The sequence below is a fragment of the Neoarius graeffei genome, chromosome 8 (assembly GCF_027579695.1).
Source record: "Neoarius graeffei isolate fNeoGra1 chromosome 8, fNeoGra1.pri, whole genome shotgun sequence".
NCBI lineage: Eukaryota > Metazoa > Chordata > Actinopteri > Siluriformes > Ariidae > Neoarius > Neoarius graeffei.
In genome coordinates, this window is record NC_083576.1 from 78510947 (window position 1) to 78529960 (window position 19014).

Here is a 19014-nt window from a genome sequence, read left to right on the forward strand (position 1 = left end):
CTCTAAATTGACCGTAGGTGTGAATGTGAGTGTGAATGGTTGTCTGTGTCTATGTGCCAGCCCTGTGATGACCTGGCGACTTGTCCAGGGTGTACCCCACCTTTCGCCCGTAGTCAGCTGGGATAGGCTCCAGCTTGCCTGCGACTCTGTAGAACAGGATAAAGCGGCTAGAGATAATGAGATGAGACAAACTGTCCCAAGTCTCCCAACTCTTTCCTACTGTAAGAGATGAAAGTTCATCTTAGTACATGGCCCATTCTATAATTGCAGGTACATTTCAAGCATTGACTCTGTTAGTCATCGTCAACTCTGTTGTCGCTGATATTTTCCACCATTTTGTGTCTTAACTCCACATTCTAACCTCAAACTAGCTCATGTATAAAAACAGAATTTTATGGATTTTAATCATATTATTGTTGTTAAAAAAACGAGTGAGAGATTCACTCCGATATCATAGTAACAGAGTTGACGAATAATCAAGCGACTGTTGGTGTAAAATCCTCAACATTTTGTTCAAGTTAATGAGAGAAGAAACAAAACATACCCATACCTCATTGCCTTTCTGAAGTTTTCCGCCAGAGGAAGTGACATCACTCGGTGCAGGTGTCATGTGTATTAAAGTTTGGGTCTTTGTGGATTTTATGCGGTTTTATAACAGAGTCAACAGAGTTGACAAGAACACTTGGACGGATAAAAAAATGTTGTTTTTTAATGATTGAAATTTCACATAATACAGAATAAGCCAGCAAAAAAACAGATTATTAGACTGAATCACTTCCTGTTTATTCGAGTTGAATGGAAGAATCAGGAGTCGAAGACGGCAAATAATGGGGGTGGGAGTCATTTAGTTAATGTTTTATGGATAAATTGGGTCTAAAATGTACATCAAGCATCGTTATTGGTGAAAGTTTGTCATAATTTGAATTATTGTCCAAAACTGATTCAATAAAGATTTCTTTTGTGGAAAATAACAAAAGGTTTATCTCGGAGACGTGAAACATACCCCGAATTCTATAATGACCCATATACCTGCACAGAGCGTCTTAATCATCCACTAGCTTTCATCAGGTCTGTTTTTGACCTTGTTTCTCCACTCAGCAGTGACGGTGAGGTGTTTAAAAACCCCAACGGTGCACTTTGCTGATAAGCTACCATATAACCACCATTTTTCTTTTTTTGCATTCATGAACTGTACATAACAACAGATGGGTGTCAGTCAGTAATTCTACACCTGAAAGGTGACTATGTAAGGAATAAAACACTTTGGCATGTGCTGTTACAGGAAAACAATCAACAACAGGATAGTGTAATGCAGCCTACAAAGCAGCTTTCTTGTCTTCGTCTTATACCACAGTACATTTTGAATAATTAAGGAATGACACGTCATACATTTTTATGCATTTCGTGTTACATTCAGTGCAGAATACAGGTTCCTGTGTATAAGTATAACTTACTTTATAAATGAAATTTCCATACCAGGCTATCGTTGTTTTGTGTCTTGAAGTTAATAAGACAAAAAACCCCATTACAGCTTATTAGTTCGTAAGCCAAGTCAGTGTCAAAAGATATAAAAATAGATTAGCATAATGCTAAACAAAACGTCTGCTTGCACGTTGAGAATTGGTCTTCTTTCTCTAATATCAAGCATTTCATATGAAAAGCAGTCAAACTGACTCTGACACTTTCTTAAAGCCCGGTGCACATGGGCCAAATTTCCGTCGCAAGCATATTGCGATTTTTGGACGCAAGAGTCCCCTCTCGTGTGTGTGTTATCTGCGACCAGTGGGCGATTTGGGGAGGGGGATCCAAGTCACGTGGAATCGCATGACTACTTTGCGGGCGGGGATTGGATTTGCCTTTGGAGGTGATCGCTTCGTTATCGCAAAGACATACACACGCGGCGATATCTCTGCAACAAGTCAGCGACTGGCAATTTTTTTGTCACAGAATATCAAGCATGTTTGATACCTGCAATCTGTCGCAAGCAACAAAAAAATTGCCATCGCAAATATCTGCACACAAAGCGATTTTTCGCTTGTGTCAAAAACTTGCACGACCAAGCGACAGAAAATCGCCCATGTGCGCCGGGCTTAAGACAACAAAGTCCTTGTTCATGTCTTTAGGTGCAATCCCATGTGCCGTCCTATAGTGTTTACCGATGCTTGAAGACACACCTTAATACTCTTCGATACGCTCATGCAAGTGTCTACAGGTGTAACCTATATAACTCATCACAAGAGTCATATTTGAAACTATACACCACCTGTTGCTGACTTATAATCAGTGTTATTCCTCTTGCAGCTTTAGCTTTTTAGCTTGCAGCTTTTATGCTAATCTATATGTGTATGTTTTGACATCAACTTAGCTTATGAACACCCATTTGATAATGGTGTCCGAGTGACACCGAAACGTCACACTTTCTTCTTTAATTTTTAGCACACTTTGTTTTTCTAAATCTTCACTTATAAATTAGCTTATTAGTTTACAGAGAAATTGCAAAGCCTTCCATGTTGAAGACTTTCCTGTGGCAGGAAATATATAAAAAGTTACAACTTTACCTCTGACTTTTACAAAGCACTGACACTGGAGACTCCTTCCATCAGCATTAAACATCTCCTCCTCCTCCTCTTCATATTTAACAGTTATTCCATGAAATCGAGTCGTACATGAGCTGATAGCTGACGAGGTGCGTAGCTCCGAGTTGGCTATAAGCTATGTACGACGAGATTGAGTGGAATAACTGTTTTATTCTCTCCACATTCACTGGATTTTGAGAAACAGAGCATTTTTATTTTCATTTTTTGCAAATTTGATAAATAGAAACAGGTTCTGTCCGTTTGTCCGTCCGTCCGGTCACGTTTTCGTTTCCGGGCCATACCTTTAAAACTACTGAAGATATCTTCATGAAACTTTGTATACATAACAAGCAACATGTGAACTGGTGCCTTTTGCTATTTTCCATTTTTGAAAAAAAAAAAAGTATTTTTCAAATTTTTACATAAAAATAGATTTTGTCTTAGTTTCTAAGAGCAGTGTTCGTTTCCGGAGCATATATCCAAAACTATTCATGATATGGATTTGAGACTTGGTATACATGTTAACAAGGTGATGTAGATGTGCCTTTTCATACTAAGAAATTTGAGAAATTTTAATTTTTCATATTTCCATGGAAACGATTTCAGACTTAGTCTCTCAGGTTAGTCTTGGGGTAGGTTTTGTTTCCAGAGCAGAACTTGAAAACTATGAGCGTTATGGTCTTGAAAGTTGGTACATGTGTTGATTAAGTAATGTATATGTGCCTTTTGATACTAAGAAATGTGAGATTTTAATTTTTAGCTCACCTGGACCAAAGGTCCGGTGGGTTTATGCCATGGGCTGCTGAGGTCAGTGTAAAGAGGTCGGGTTGGTTTCCTGCAGCACAACTTGGAAAAATGTGACAAATAATATCTTGAAACTTGGTATACAGTTGGTATATAGGGCGGGGGATATAGATGACTCTGTCTTCTTGTTATTTTTATTTTTTGCAAATTGTATAATAAAAACTTTATACAAAATGTCTGACAAAATCATGTCCGCTTAGAATGTAAACAAACCAGTGAAATTACAGTAGCAATTTGTGAAAAATGCGATAATTCTTGAAAAAAAAAAACGTTCTTACCATTAAATACTTTTTTCTATATTTTGTTTCTTTTTTGTTTTGTATTTTTTGGGGTTTGCGTCTTCTTCTTCTTCTTTAGGGTTTTTTGGTGGTTGGTAAACCAACTTAAAGGTGCATTACTGCCACTGACTGGGCTGGAGTATGGAACAAGAAATATTGGGAAAAAAACTATATTCTTTTAACCATTTCTGTTTCTTTTTAAAGGTCTCCTTGCATCGTTTTTTCATTAATTGTGCGGTGGTCTGTAGTATGAATGAATGCCCTGTGAGTCAGTTTTGGTGAAAAAAATGCTGTGGTTCTCCGGTTTCAGGCTGTTCTAGTTTGGTGGAGGAGTGGGTGGCGGGAGAACGACAGGATTTCAGCTTTTACTCATTAATATTCATGACATATAAACGTGTTACCTCTGATTGGCTAACAGCACTGTGACGCTACCTCCAGTGAGTCAGAACAAGCGGATGTGGGTGTCTTACTACGGCGAGAGAGAAGGAACAAACCGCGAAGGGAAAAATACCGCGCGCTGACATCATTGAGGTGCGACACGAGGAAATAAGAAAAATTCAACAAATGTTTGGTTTTTTACAGAACAAACAAACGAATAAAATGAATGTGTGACTTAAAAAAAAAGAATGTGGGTGTCTTTGTAAAAACTTTTGATTGGCTATTATGGTCTTGACGTCGATGTTTTGACCAATAACAATGTAAATAACATGAATTTGACATCACATTCAATGAGATATAAACGAGACTAAAGATGGCGACTTACAAATAATGTGTAAACATCGTTGGAGTTAATACAGTTTGAACAGCATGAAGGAACATACCCCAACCCCCCGAAATTAATAAAAAAAATTCTCAACGGATTTGGCATAATATAAAAAGGTCGTTTTTACTCAGAAAAAGCGGGAAACTCTCATCCCTGCCTAGCTTGTGACCATGTCATGCGTGCTAACGTGGAGAATATGAATATGCTATTTTGTAACAAAAACCTTCGAACAAAAAGTTCATGTTTTACTTACAGCTTGTGAGCTGGTGGTCGATCGTCTTGACGGCACAGATCCAAGTATTAAAAACAACCTCGAAGCAAAACCATTACTGAAGGCACCAAAGTTTGAAAAGTCACTGTGGTTGAAATGATCAGAACACAGTACTAACGCTGCATTATACTTCGCTGGTGGTGTTCCAAAAGATAAATTCCAACCATTTCTTCTTCACCTCTTCTATCTTGGGCAAGAAATGCAACGTTGATGTGTTACTGCCACAAATAACACAGGCACGAACTTGTTCAGACATGTTTTCAACTTGCTGTTAGGTCCTCTTCTACCCCTTTTCCACCAAATCAGTTCCAGGGCTGGTTCGGGGCCAGTGCTGGTGCTGGTTCACAACTTGTTCAACTTGCGAGCCAGCTGAGAACCAGTTTGCTTTTCCATAGCTCGCGGTGCTAAGGGGAGACACGTCATTACGTCACTGTATACGTCAGTTACGTCGCTGTATATGTCAGTTACGTCGCTACGTTTGCATAAACCTTGGCGCAAATATCGAAGCGAAAACAACGCGGAAGCAGCAGCAGCAGCAACAACAACAATAATAATAATGGATGACTTCACGTTTGTACAGCTGCTGCTTCTCGTTGCTTAAAAATGGCGATCTTTCACGCTCTTGTTATTGTTGTTGGTCTTAACAACTCCGCCCCCCCGCTGACATAAGCGGTTCTTTCTTCTGGCCCAGCAGAGAGTTGGTGCTAGCCTGGAACCGGTTTTTCTGGCCCCAGAGCCAGTTCTTTGTCAGTGGAAACAGAAAACCCGGTTCCAAACTAAGCACTGGCCCCGAACCAGCCCTGGAACTGCTTTGGTGGAAAAGGGGCATTCGTTAGCTACTGACAAGATGGGCTCTGCTCAGTGTTGCCAGATACTGCTGACGTTTTCCAGCCCAAAATATGTTCAAATCCACCAAAATGCACTTAAAACTGCCCAATCTGGCAACACTGGCTCTGCTATCTCTCCTCACACTTAAATCCGAACTTTCTTCCCGTGGGCGGTCATAAGCCAAGGTGGGCGAGGCCATGAATACTAATTTACAAAGTGACGTAAGATCGTATGGCTTTTTCAGATCCGCTCGTTTTTCCGACTATTTTCTTTCATAAGCTGATACAGGGAATGGGAGTAGAATTACATTTTCACATGCAGCATGCATATGCAACTCGGCGTAAACTATGGTATTTCAAAAAGAGCCAGTATTAAACGTTTTTGGTGGAAGGGCACCTTTAATACTTGATAATTTTTGGGGTTTTGTTTTCGAGTAGAGTTTTTATTTCGTCCTTGGTTGGTTCAGTAACACGCTCAGCCATTTTGTTTTTCTCCACTCATGGTATATGAGCTGATATCCTAGTAGTAGAGTAGCCAATCAGAGTGCACGATTGCTCATATCCACTGAATGTGGATAGAATAATAATGATTACACAAGTTTTTTAACTTGTTTACGTGAGAAACCACCAAACAATGTACATCCCTATACATGTTATTTCCATAGAAACAATAACATATTAGAACGAGTGCATTAACACAGTATAAACCTTACAGCCAAAATACTGTCACAGCTACTGTTACAGAAACAGCGCGATGTTAAATGTGAAATCGCTTTTTTTGTTGTTGTTTTTTGAAGACAGCCAGCTTTCTTAAAGTGGTACACAGCAGCAGAAGGTGCAAAACAGACTTTGGCTTTCCGAGATCATTTTCACGAGCTGATGATGAAATGCACACTTCACTGTTAATCTCATAGTTATTCTCCTCGCAGCCTTGGTTTTGATCACACACCCTCCTCACCATCTGCTTTCTCTCAATCAGGAACCCTTACTTTCTCAATCTTATTATGACTTGCTTTCACGGAAGTGACTCACCAGTGTGTGTTTTCGAACAAATCTGTAGTTAATATGGCGTTCCTGTTTAGCTTCAGTAGATGCTGTAGCTTTAAAGCATACAGGAGCGAGTGAGGTGAAACCAGGAGAGCACAGCGACACACTGTTCGACTGCTTAAGATGAATGCAGCCTTTCGAGCTTCTTTTGTGGATTAATTGCATGCCTGTGTGTGTGTTTGTGTGCTTTTGTATTGAATGAAAGCAGTCTGTGATTTCTTGGCTTATATGCAGTAAGTACTGTATGTGCAAATGTATTGCTGCAGTGGAGATTTGAGATGTTCAAGTCTCGCCGCAAATGCTGTTCAGGCTCAGCTACATTTGTGAGCTAAGATTTACTGCATGTAAAGGATTCTCCCTGGGGAATGAGAAATGAGCTATTACAATCTCAATTTACAAATGTTTTATTCCTATATTTACACATTTATCTATCTAAGGGGATATCTAATCTCATCTCATTATCTGTAGCCGCTTTATCCTGTTCTACAGGGTCGCAGGCAAGCTGGAGCCTATCCCAGCTGACTATGGTCGAAAGGCGGGGTACACCCTGGACAAGTCGCCAGGTCATCACAGGGCTGACACATAGACACAGATAACCATTCACATTCACACCTACGGTCAATTTAGAGTCACCAGTTAACCTAACCTGCATGTCTTTGGACTGTGGGGGAAACCGGAGCACCCGGAGGAAACCCACGCGGACATGGGGAGAACATGCAAACTCCACACAGAAAGACCCTCGCCGGGCACGGGGCTCGAACCCGGACCTTCTCGCTGTGAGGCGACAGCGCTAACCACTACACCACCGTGCCGCCCCCTAAGGGGATATATTATGAAACATTCACTTTTTCAGTGCTTGTGCATATACATTTAGAGATCTGGAGCTGACTAACATACAAACTCTGAAATAAGACACCTAGTCAGTTTCTTTTGTTCTGACTATTTCAGAAAACATCAGCTTCAACAAGCTGTTCAGATTTGTTTCCTCTTTCTATGTCAGAAGTAGAGCTCATTAGAATGATTCCGCCTTCTCATCTGAATATCTCCATATTCTCTTGCCTTGAGAACTGTCTTTTTGCGAGTGAATATTCATGAGGAAAGTGCTACCTGATCAGTAGGTGGAAGATGGGGGTGGGGTCCCAGTCGCTACATGCTTCAATTCTTGGGTTTCACGTGACGTCACATCTGCCTCATTAGTTACTCAGAACTTTACCTGGTGGTCTACCAAAGCTCAGTTGACAAAGCGTTTGTACGGAGAAGGTGCATTGCTCGCATGAAAAATGCCTTACGCTCGCATTGTTTGAATCGATCAAACCGTGAAACTGATAAGTTTCTTCAGGGTTCCCTGTGAACTAATACAACCCCGATTCCAAAAAAGTTGGGACAAAGTACAAATTGTAAATAAAAACGGAATGCAATAATTTACAAATCTCAAAAACTGATATTGTATTCACAATAGAACATAGACAACATATCAAATGTCGAAAGTGAGACATTTTGAAATTTCATGCCAAATGTTGGCTCATTTGAAATTTCATGACAGCAACACATCTCAAAAAAGTTGGAACAGGGGCAATAAGAGGCTGGAAAAGTTAAAGGTACAAAAAAGGAACAGCTGGAGGACCATATTGCAACTCATTAGGTCAATTGGCAATAGGTCATTAACATGACTGGGTATCAAAAGAGCATCTTGGAGTGGCAGCGGCTCTCAGAAGTAAAGATGGGAAGAGAATCACCAATCCCCCTAATTCTGCGCTGACAAATAGTGGAGCAATATCAGAAAGGAGTTCGACAGTGTAAAATTGCAAAGAGTTTGAACATATCATCATCTACAGTGCATAATATCATCAAAAGATTCAGAGAATCTGGAAGAATCTCTGTGTGTAAGGGTCAAGGCTGGAAAACCATACTGGGTGCCTGTGATCTTCGGGCCCTTAGACGGCACTGTATCATATACAGGCATGCTTCTGTATTGGAAATCACAAAATGGGCTCAGGAATATTTCCAGAGAACATTATCTGTGAACACAATTCACCGTGCCATCCGCCGTTGCCAGCTAAAACTCTATAGTTCAAAGAAGAAGCCGTATCTAAACATGATCCAGAAGTGCAGACGTCTTCTCTGGGCCAAGGCTCATTTAAAATGGACTGTGGCAAAGTGGAAAACTGTTCTGTGGTCAGACGAATCAAAATTTGAAGTTCTTTATGGAAATCAGGGACGCCGTGTCATTCGGACTAAAGAGGAGAAGGACGACCCAAGTTGTTATCAGCGCTCAGTTCAGAAGCCTGCATCTCTGATGGTATGGGGTTGCATTAGTGCGTGTGGCATGGGCAGCTTACACATCTGGAAAGACACCATCAATGCTGAAAGGTATATCCAGGTTCTAGAGCAACATATGCTCCCATCCAGACGACGTCTCTTTCAGGGAAGACCTTGCATTTTCCAACATGACAATGCCAAACCACATACTGCATCAATTACAGCATCATGGCTGCGTAGAAGAAGGGTCCGGGTACTGAACTGGCCAGCCTGCAGTCCAGATCTTTCACCCATAGAAAACATTTGGCGCATCATAAAACGGAAGATACGACAAAAAAGACCCAAGACAGTTGAGCAACTAGAATCCTACATTAGACAAGAATGGGTTAACATTCCTATCCCTAAACTTGAGCAACTTGTCTGCTCAGTCCCCAGACGTTAACAGACTGTTGTAAAGAGAAAAGGGGATGTCTCACAGTGGTAAACATGGCCTTGTCCCAACTTTTTTGAGATGTGTTGTTGTCATGAAATTTAAAATCACCTAATTTTTCTATTTAAATGATACATTTTCTCAGTTTAAACATTTGATATGTCATCTATGTTCTATTCTGAATAAAATATGGAATTTTGAAACTTCCACGTCATTGCGTTCCGTTTTTATTTACAATTTGTACTTTGTCCCAACTTTTTTGGAATCGGGGTTGTAAAAAAGGGTGAACAAACAGGATTTCACAAAAAGACGTCAAGAAACGTGCCTTTTGAACCTCTCACTGAAATCGAAGGAAGCCGAGTCAAAGCCTGCTCGAGTTTGCAGTGATCACTTGGTGAAAGGTTTGTTTATCCCTCTCAGCTCTGTCCTTAGTGTTTTCCAAGTATTTTTCTTGCTGTGTCGTCATTTTACGGTACTTTTTTTAAGTCACGAAACGCTAAAGTCCCCAGCTGTTTCTTTGTTTACTCCTCACAAAGTCCATATGCATGAAGGTCGCGACAAAATTCTTCCCCAGCCATACAGTTACAATGCACCGTGATCACTTCTCCGTCTTGTTTAACTAAGATCCAGGTCTTTAAAGGGGTTTCTGATGATCTTTGTGAATGATTTATCTGAGAGATAAGAGCCAACACAAGTGAGAATCAAGCGAACTGTTGTTTGTTTACACTTCAACTTGCAGCGCTTCGTTGTAAAGATGCGAACGAAAAGCTAAAAAAAAACCATACACGGGCAAAAACAATACAGGATTCACTGGGCAGCGACTTGATACCGAGGTCCTTTACTCAGCCATATACAAAAAAGGGTATACCCACCATCATGGCGGACGCTCATGACGTAGCACATTTTGATCATGTTTTTGCAAGTCATCTATTGGGGCATGTAGCGACTGTGGGTGGGGTGAGCAGTGGCTCATTATCATTTAAAGGAGAACTGAAGGCAATTTTTTTATTCTCAAAATTCTATTTATCTCATTTTATTAAATATAGGAATGCATTTTTGATCGCTATTTTGTCACTGCTATAGCAAGTTATAAGTGTTTGAAATATGCTCTGTAATATATCAGTCCATATGTTAAAGCAACGACCATAAACGAGATTCATTGAGACCTGTGCGAGACATCGTAGGACGGAAGTAAAATGTACAGCGGAAATCAAAGCGACCGACATCTGCCAACGTTGTCAAAAGACGTGTGCACACTCTTTCGAACGCTGATGTAATCAAGCTGGAAGTTTTGTTTGTTTTGATAGCAATCAGGAAAGTCTGAAAAAAGTCGGCAGTAATCGTCATTTAAACTCGTTTTTGTGCAATATTTTGTTTGGAAAACAGTTTTCAAAATGGCTGACACTTGATGTTTCGAAGTCTCGCACAAGTCTCGTGAAGATCGCATGGATAAGCGACGCCTGCCGTGGACCAAACGAACTAAATTCAACATGGCTAAAAACCGAATAGGCCGATTAAGTATAATATTTAATTGCAATTAGTTGCCAATACGAGTCACGATATAAGGTTACTAAAACCGAAAATGTAATTGAATAACACGTTAATTAAGAAATAAAGCAAGTTTAAAAATGACTTCAGTTCCTCTTTAAGGGAACAGGTATACAAATCAGCCGTTTTGAACAGGGCTGTTTAGACAGAGTGAGAACACAGTCGTGACATGTCACAATACACAATCCTCCTCCTTGGTCTTCTTTTCCAACAAGCTATGACATGGAAAAATCCCCGAAGCTGTAATTCATGAATGGTTCACTCCACATACAATCTGTCGGTCTCCGTTTGATCACAAAACAATAAATGTTTCCAGAATCAACATCAACATGTCAGCAACTTCAAATAAATATTAGTGTCCACTGCTTCCAAGTTTCTGAATGGAGCCGAAAAGTTCGTCTACACTACTGGTGCGACCATGATTGAAAATCACGTGATTGCGTTCCTGTGTGCTGATTGACCAAAGCTCGAAATGGTGTTCGTGAACCTTACACGCCGTGCTGTTTTACCTATCAGTATCCCTCAATCAGCGTGCAGGAACACAATCACGTGATTTTCAATCATGGCAACGCCGCCAGAGTAGACAAACTTTTTGGTTCGATTCAGAAAATTGGCAGCATGGGACACTAATATTGATTTGAAGTTACTGACATGTTGATTCTGGAAACCTTTATTGTTTTGTGATCAAATGGAGACCAACAGATTGTATGTGGAGTGGACTGTTCATGAATTGCAGCTTTGGGGATTTTTCCGTGTCATAACTTATAGGAAATGAAGACCGAGGAGGAGGATTGTGGATTGTGACATGTAGCGACTTTGGGTGAGAAGGGAGCTGTGGTGCTTTATCCTTGTCATATTTTGACCAAAGCATGTCACAGACATTTCATTAAGACCTCAGGGAAGTGTGTCAACTTGTGGAAAAGGGGTATCGTATGTCATCTTTAGCCAGCGAGTCAATAAACCTCGAGTCTGAGTCCAGTCTCGAGTCCCCAGTGTTCAAGTCCAAGTCAAGTCCAAGTCATTAAAGAAAATTTCGAGTCAAGTCCTAGAACAAGACTCCAACCGCACCATTTGACGGTGGCTGTTGCTGCCTTTATGTGAAACCATTTATGGCGCGCACACGAGAGTCTGCTTTATACGCGCACTGTCCGGAGCACGCCCGAGAGTCTATCTGACGCACGTGCCAAGGTGTGCAGGTGTGACACTATTGCACGAAATTCGTGCAAAAATTAATGTAGATCTAAATATCTTATGCCAAATTATTATGGCATGTTACAAAAAATAATGCACGAGTCCGAGTCATCAGTGCTCAAGTCCAAGTCAAGTCACGAGTCCTTAAAATTAGGGCACGAGCCGGACTCGAGTACTACAAGCCTGCCTTTAGTCAACGATCTTGAATGACCTTGCTTTGTATCAGTAATTTCTGGATAGATTAAAGATCACCGTTAGTGCCTGATTTTCTGCCAATATGAATCTCATCTCATCTCATCTCATTATCTCTAGCTGCTTTATCCTGTTCTACAGGGTCGCAGGCAAGCTGGAGCCTATCCCAGCTGACTACGGGCGAAAGGCGGGGTACACCCTGGACAAGTCGCCAGGTCATCACAGGGCTGACACATAGACACAAACCATTCACACTCACATTTACACCTACGGTCAATTTAGAGTCACCAGTTAACCTAACCTGCATGTCTTTGGACTGTGGGGGAAACCGGAGCACCCGGAGGAAACCCACGCGGACACGGGGAGAACATGCAAACTCCGCACAGAAAGGCCCTCGCCGGCCACGGGGCTCGAACCCGGACCTTCTTGCTGTGACGCGACAGCGCTAACCACTACGCCACCGTGCCACCCCAATATGAATCATTATATTTATATATTTACGAATATATCACCCCAAAATTAATTTCTGTCTACACTGATACAATTGTGATCATGTGTTTTATGAAAACATGATAAGTTTCCAAAATACAACCTTTAGAACAAATGACTTCCAGGTCTATAGTCATAAAAACTGAGCTGTCTATAATTTATATATCAGATCATCATCATGGCACATTTCTCATTCCACACTTCTCAGCGTAATAAAGACTTAGTGTAAAGTGAAGAGATTTCCTCTGAGCAAAATAATACAGTACATGTGAAGTCCAGTATTAAAGGACACTTGCAGTTCAAGGTCAGCGACTAGCAACAGTCCGAGTATAATGGAGAGAGCTGTCTCTGTGGATTTGCTCACTGCTCGCTAAATTTAGAGCTGCCTTCACATTCATAGTCCAGAGAGGTGCAGAAGATGGGACTTTATTGATTCCTGCCTCCAATATGTGTGACAGCAGCTTGCAAAATAAAAGTGCAAAAAGTCCTGAATTATTAAACGCTCTCAAGTGTTTATATTTTCCTGTGCTGCATCCTCACAGTGACACTCTGAGACACACCGAGGCATCTTCTTAACAACCGAGAGATGCTCCGGTGTGTGTATGCTGTCTCAGCTGGAGAGTGATCCATAATTCATCTTAAAGAGATAGGATCCACGAGCTTCCGTAACATTTCCGCATTAAAGATCTCATGGCGAGGATAAACGTCATATTTGAGCTGTGTGAAATACAGCGACTTGGAGGATAGTCTGAGTGCATTAATAAATCAGTGCAGCTAACAGAACACTGCTAAAGGAAATACAACACCAGCACTCTCAGAGTGCTTATTATATCTCTTCTCTTCTCTCTTTTGGTCTTCTGTTCTCACCTCTTGGTTTTCTATTCTCATCTCTCTTTTGGTCTTCTCTTCTCGTCTCATCTCTCTTTTGGTCTTCTGCTCTCTTCTTGTCTCATCTCTCTTTTGGTCTTCTGCTCTCTTCTCTTCTTGCCTTATCTCTTTTGGTCTTTTCTCTTCTTGTCTCATCTTTCTTTTGGTCTTCTGCTCTCTTCTCTTCGTCTTATCTGTCTTTTGTTCTTTTCTCATCTCTCTTTTGGTCTTCTCTTCATGTCTGATCTTTCTTTTGGTCTTCTGCTCTCTTCTCTTCTTGTCTCATCTCTCTTTTGGCCTCTTCTCATCTCTCTTTTGGTCTTATCTTATCTTCTTGTCTCATCTCTCTTTTGGTCTCCTGCACTCTTCTCTTCTTGCCTTATCTCTCTTTTGGTCTTTTCTCTTCTTGTCTCATCTTTCTTTTGGTCTTCTGCTCTATTCTCTTCTTGTCTTATTTGTCTTTTGCTCTCTTCTCATCTCCCTTTTGGTCTTCTCTTCTTGTCTCATCTTTCTTTTGGTCTTCTGCTCTCTTCTCTTCTTGTCTTATCTGTCTTTTGGTCTCTTCTCATCTCTCTTTTGGTCTCCTCTTCTTGTCTCATCTCTCTTTTGGTCTTCTGCTCTCTTCTCTTCTTGTCTTATCTGTCTTTTGGTCTTCTCGTCTCATCTCTCTTTTGGTCTTCTGCTCTCTTCTCATCTCTCTTTTGGTCTTCTCTTCTTGTCTCATCTTTCTTTTGGTCTTCTGCTCTCTTCTTGTCTCATCTCTCTTTTGGTCTTCTGCTCTTTTCACTTCTTGTTTCATCTCTCTTTTGGCCTTCACTTCTTGTCTCATCTCTCTTTTGGTCTTCTGCTCTCTTCTCTTCTTGTCTCATCTCTCTTTTGGTCTTCTGCTCTCATCTCTCCTCATCTCATCTCTCTTTCGCTCTTCTCTTCTTGTCTCATCTCTCTTTTGGTCTTCTCTTCTTGTCTCATCTTTCTTTTGGTCTTCTCTTCTTGTCTCATCTCTCTTTTGGTCTTCTCTTCTTGTCTCATCTCTCTTTTGGTCTTCTGCTCTCTTCTCTTCTCTCATTTCTCTTTTGGTCTTCTCATCTTGTCTCATCTTTCTTTTGGTCTTCTGGTCTCATCTCTTCTCGTCTCATCTCTCTTTCGGCCTTCTTTTCTCTTCTCTTCTTCTCTCATCTTTCTTTTGGTCATCTGCTCTCTTCTCTTGTTGTCTCATTTCTCTTTTGGTCTTCTCTTCTCATCTCTCTTTTGGTCTTTTCTTCTTTTATCTTCTCTTCTTGTCTCATCACTCTTTTGGTCTTCTCTTCTTTTATCTTCTCTTCTTGTCTCATCACTCTTTTGGTCTTCTCTTCTTGTCTCATCTCTCTTTTGAACTTCTCTTCTTGTCTCATGTTTCTTTTGGTCTTTTGCTGTCTTCTCTTTTTGTCTCGTCTCATCTCTCTTTTGGTCTTCTTGTCTCATCTTTCTTTTGTTCTTTTCTTGTCTCGTCACTCTTTTGGTCTACTCTTCTCTTCTTGTCTCATCTTTCTTTTGGTCTTCTGCTCTCTTCTCTTCTTGTCTCATCTCTCTTTTGGTCTTCTGCTCTCTTCTCTTCATGTCTCATCTCTCTTTTGGTCTTCTCCTCTCATCTCTCTTTTCATCTTCTTATCTGTCTTTTGGTCTTCTTTTCTCTTCTCTTCTCTTCTCTTCAGCCGGTGCAGGGTTTTGACTATGCTAAGCAGCACATGGGTCAGCAGGGTGAGGAGACGCTTGCTGTCACTAAAGAGACCCTCGTCCTGTCTCTCCCAGTACGCGATGCTCCGCTCACACAGGACAAAGGTGTCCTACAGGACGGCACGGCCACCAAAAGACCGCAGTCGACAGAAATACACCGCAGGTCAGTGTGTTTTACCATTTCTGCATTCCTGTCTATTGACTAATCTATTACTATAACAATGCTCAGTTTCTGTTTTGCTAAAAGCAGTTAAGCAAAACACCACACTTCAGCTAGAAGCTGTAATAAACGGTGTATGATGGTGTCTTTGATGCATCACGCCAGAGAAAATGGGTTTAAAATGGTCCTGAGGAAGGAAGCTAAATAGACAAGAGCTTCTGTGTCATGCATTTGGGAGAAAAGTCTTTGATATATTTAGAAGTCAGTTGAAAAACATCTTTCCACGGTGCACTGGAATCACAGACATTTAAGGACATCAGCGGGTTGGGAACCACTTATTTCCTCAACTATAATTTCCTCCTTAATGCATCTCAGCTTAGTCTGCTTCCTCCTTCTGGGATTCGGAAAGAGCTTCAGTTTAGTTCACATTTAGCTCCATGAAGAAAAAAAGACATCTCTGTAGGTTTCTCTTCTCCTAATGCAGAAAAAGAGACAATATATCAGTAACAAAATACCGTGTGTGTGTGTGTGTATTGCATCCGATTCAAAACCCAGAAGACTGTCTGCAAGTCAGTGAATGTTAGTTTGCTTCAAGGTCATGGTGTCATGTTTGTTGTTGTTGTTTTTTAATAGTACATAGGTAGAGTGCATTATTCATGGTATAACACACTGTCACATGTCAGAAGAAGCATTTTGCTAGCTGCTGTCCAATGAAGGCATTTGATTTTTTTATTAGTAATATTGAAAAATTGAAAATGAAAAGCCTTTGGAGAGTTATGATCTTAAGAAAGGATGTTGCAGTATATCACTGTGGTGGTGTTTTATCGCAATTATAAGATAATATCCAGTAACAACATTAAAGGGGAACTGAAGTCATTTTTAAACTTGTTTTATTTCTTAATTAACGTGTTATTCAATTACGTTTTCGGTTTTAGTAACCTTATATCGTGACTCGTATCGGCAACTAATTGCAATTAAATATTATACTTAATCGGCCTATTCGGTTTTTAGCCATATTGAATTTAGTTCGTTTGGTCCACAGCAGGCATCGCTTATCCATGCGATCTTCACGAGACTTGTGCGAGACTTTGAAACGTCAAGTGTCAGCCAGGTGTCAGTGGCGCCATTTTGAAAACCGTTTTCCAAACGAAGTATTGCACAAAAACGAGTTTAAATGATGATTACTGCCTACTTTTTTCAAACTTTCCTGATTGCTATCAAAACAAACAAAACTTCCGGCTTGATTACGTCAGCATTCGAAAGAGGGTGTGCGCGTCTTTTGACAACCCCTGTGTCTGAAATCGCGCCCTACTCACTATATAGGGCACTATATAGTGAGGGCGCCATTTTGTAGTGCTGTCCGAAACCTTCATGAGGATTATTTACACCCTGTATAGTGCACTCAAAGTATCCCACAATGCATCACGAAAAGTAGTGTACAACCGATGGTCACTAACCAAAGCAATATATCCCATCATGCATTGCGGTCACACTGAAAGAAATCAAATTAAAAGTCTCAAATTTGATTTAATAAAAGGCAGCGGCAAAGAAGAAAGTATTCAGCCTTAATTTAAAAAAAAACTGGAAGATGCAGGTACTTTGTGTTGATTAATGTGGGAAATGCGCTCAGTATAATATGGATTTATCACAAAAATACTTGCATGTATTTATTATTTTGAAAACCCACCAGCCGACTGATCTGGCATGTTTTAATTGTCCGACAGTAATGACGTAAATACCAGTGCGACGGATTAGTGCCTGAAAGCGTTTTTTAATTTTACCAATGAGCTCACTATATAGTCATGTATATAGTAATTCCCAATATAATGAGTAGGGAGTAGTGAACGAGTGAGTGATTTCGGACACAGGGAACGTTGGCAGCTGTTGGTCACTTTGATTTCCGCTGTACGTTTTACTTCCGTCCTACGATGTCTCGCACAGGTCTCAGTGAATCTTGTTTACGTCCATTGCTTGACATATGGACTGATATATTGCATAGCATATTTCAAACACTCATAACTTGCTATAGCAGTGACAAAATAGCGATCAAAAATGCATTCCTATATTTAATAAAATGAGAAATTGAATTTTGATCATAAAAAATTTGCCTACAGTTCCCCTTTAACACTGACTGTATATAATGTATGAGTGGAAAACATGGCACCATTGACTCCCATTATGTGGTTTTGAAGCCTAAATCTGGTCGATTTGGAAGTCGCCATCTTGACTTTCGATTATACCATTTTTAGTAAAAGGTTTTCAAGCTTTGAGTCATGTATGACAAAGCTACCATTTGCTAGCTAGCTGACATCTGCAAATATATCATGATCATCAAAGTAATGTAAGTACTGGATAAATAGCAGGAAAAACAAAATGGGATACAGACTATGACTAAAGTCACAGTAATTTGTGCTAGCTGTTACAAACTGGGATGTCTGGTCACCGTACCTTATAGATCCGGAACGGTAAGAGATAGAGAATGACACTTAGTGAGGAAAAGTTGCACCCTGCACAATCTAAAAAATTAAGTACCCTATGGGTACATGTGGCTACTGCTTATAAATAAAATTGTTTTCTGATCCCATGTCTGTACAGTAAATATCGCACATATACATGTTATCAGTGATACTCGCCTCATCTCTTGCAAGCATCACCAAGCTGTGAGCAGCATCAGGGCTCGGAGTATTTTGTTTACTGTGTTTTGTTCAAAATACAGTGCTGCGAACTAGATCTATTTTCAAAATAGTAAGAAAGCACTTGTTCATGAATTGTCTTAAAAGCATTATTTAGTACTAATGAGCACACTTTGTTTCACAAGTGTAGTGTAAAGACTCTAAAAAATTAAAACAAATAGCAGAAGTTTGACCAATTATACTTTTAACGTTTACTCTTAGTTTTCACGAAGGAGCTGATTTATTCCCACATGGGACTTTTGTAATTGCAAACCGAGTGGATCGCTTAAAAGATTCCAACGTTGTCTTCACTGCCTTCTCGAATTTTTTGTTGAATGGCTGGAATTCTTAGTGTAAATATCTGCCAAAAAGCTCAAAAAAACTTACAAAACCTTTCATTTGATCTGTCAGAAGGACCAAACAAAAGCTGTGATAATCAAAAGGCCAATTTTCTTAAAATAAACACCACTATATCGAATCAATTGCCTTGGCGAACCACGAGGTGAATTTCGTTTATCTTTTTATCTGCCGATTATCTTCCGATACTACGAAGTTATGACGAGGTTTTGCTTATTTCGTTTCTGGTTCTGATTGGTTCTGAAGTTTATCAAGCAGTAGAACGGGTAATGATACTTGATCAGGATAAGTGCTGATTGGTTATGAAGTTTCGCTATTGTTACACTCATTTTTACGTTCTTACAACACGGTGACATACTCCTTCTTGTGTACCTTTGATAACGTGAGATCGACTGTTCGTATCATGAGATCATGATTCGCCGTTCTGGTGATTGTAATGCTTATGTGCATGTGCAGTATGCTATTGTTACACTCGTTCTTACATTCTTACAACACGATGACATATTGGCTCCGCCTCTATGAGGCAGTAGCCACAAACACTGTTTGAAAAAAATCATGAAAATCGACAGA

General features: G+C 40.3%; 1 protein-coding gene across 5 annotated transcripts in view; it reads left to right on the forward strand.

The window, feature by feature from the left end:
* kiaa1549la (KIAA1549-like a) overlaps positions 1 to 19014 on the forward strand; it is a 235382-nt gene that overhangs the window by 136530 nt on the left and 79838 nt on the right. For all 5 annotated transcript variants that reach the window (XM_060928288.1, XM_060928289.1, XM_060928290.1 and 2 more), the window contains one exon: positions 15234 to 15418. In XM_060928288.1, coding sequence (XP_060784271.1) covers positions 15234 to 15418 — 185 coding nt within the window. The remainder of the gene's footprint in view (positions 1 to 15233; positions 15419 to 19014) is intronic.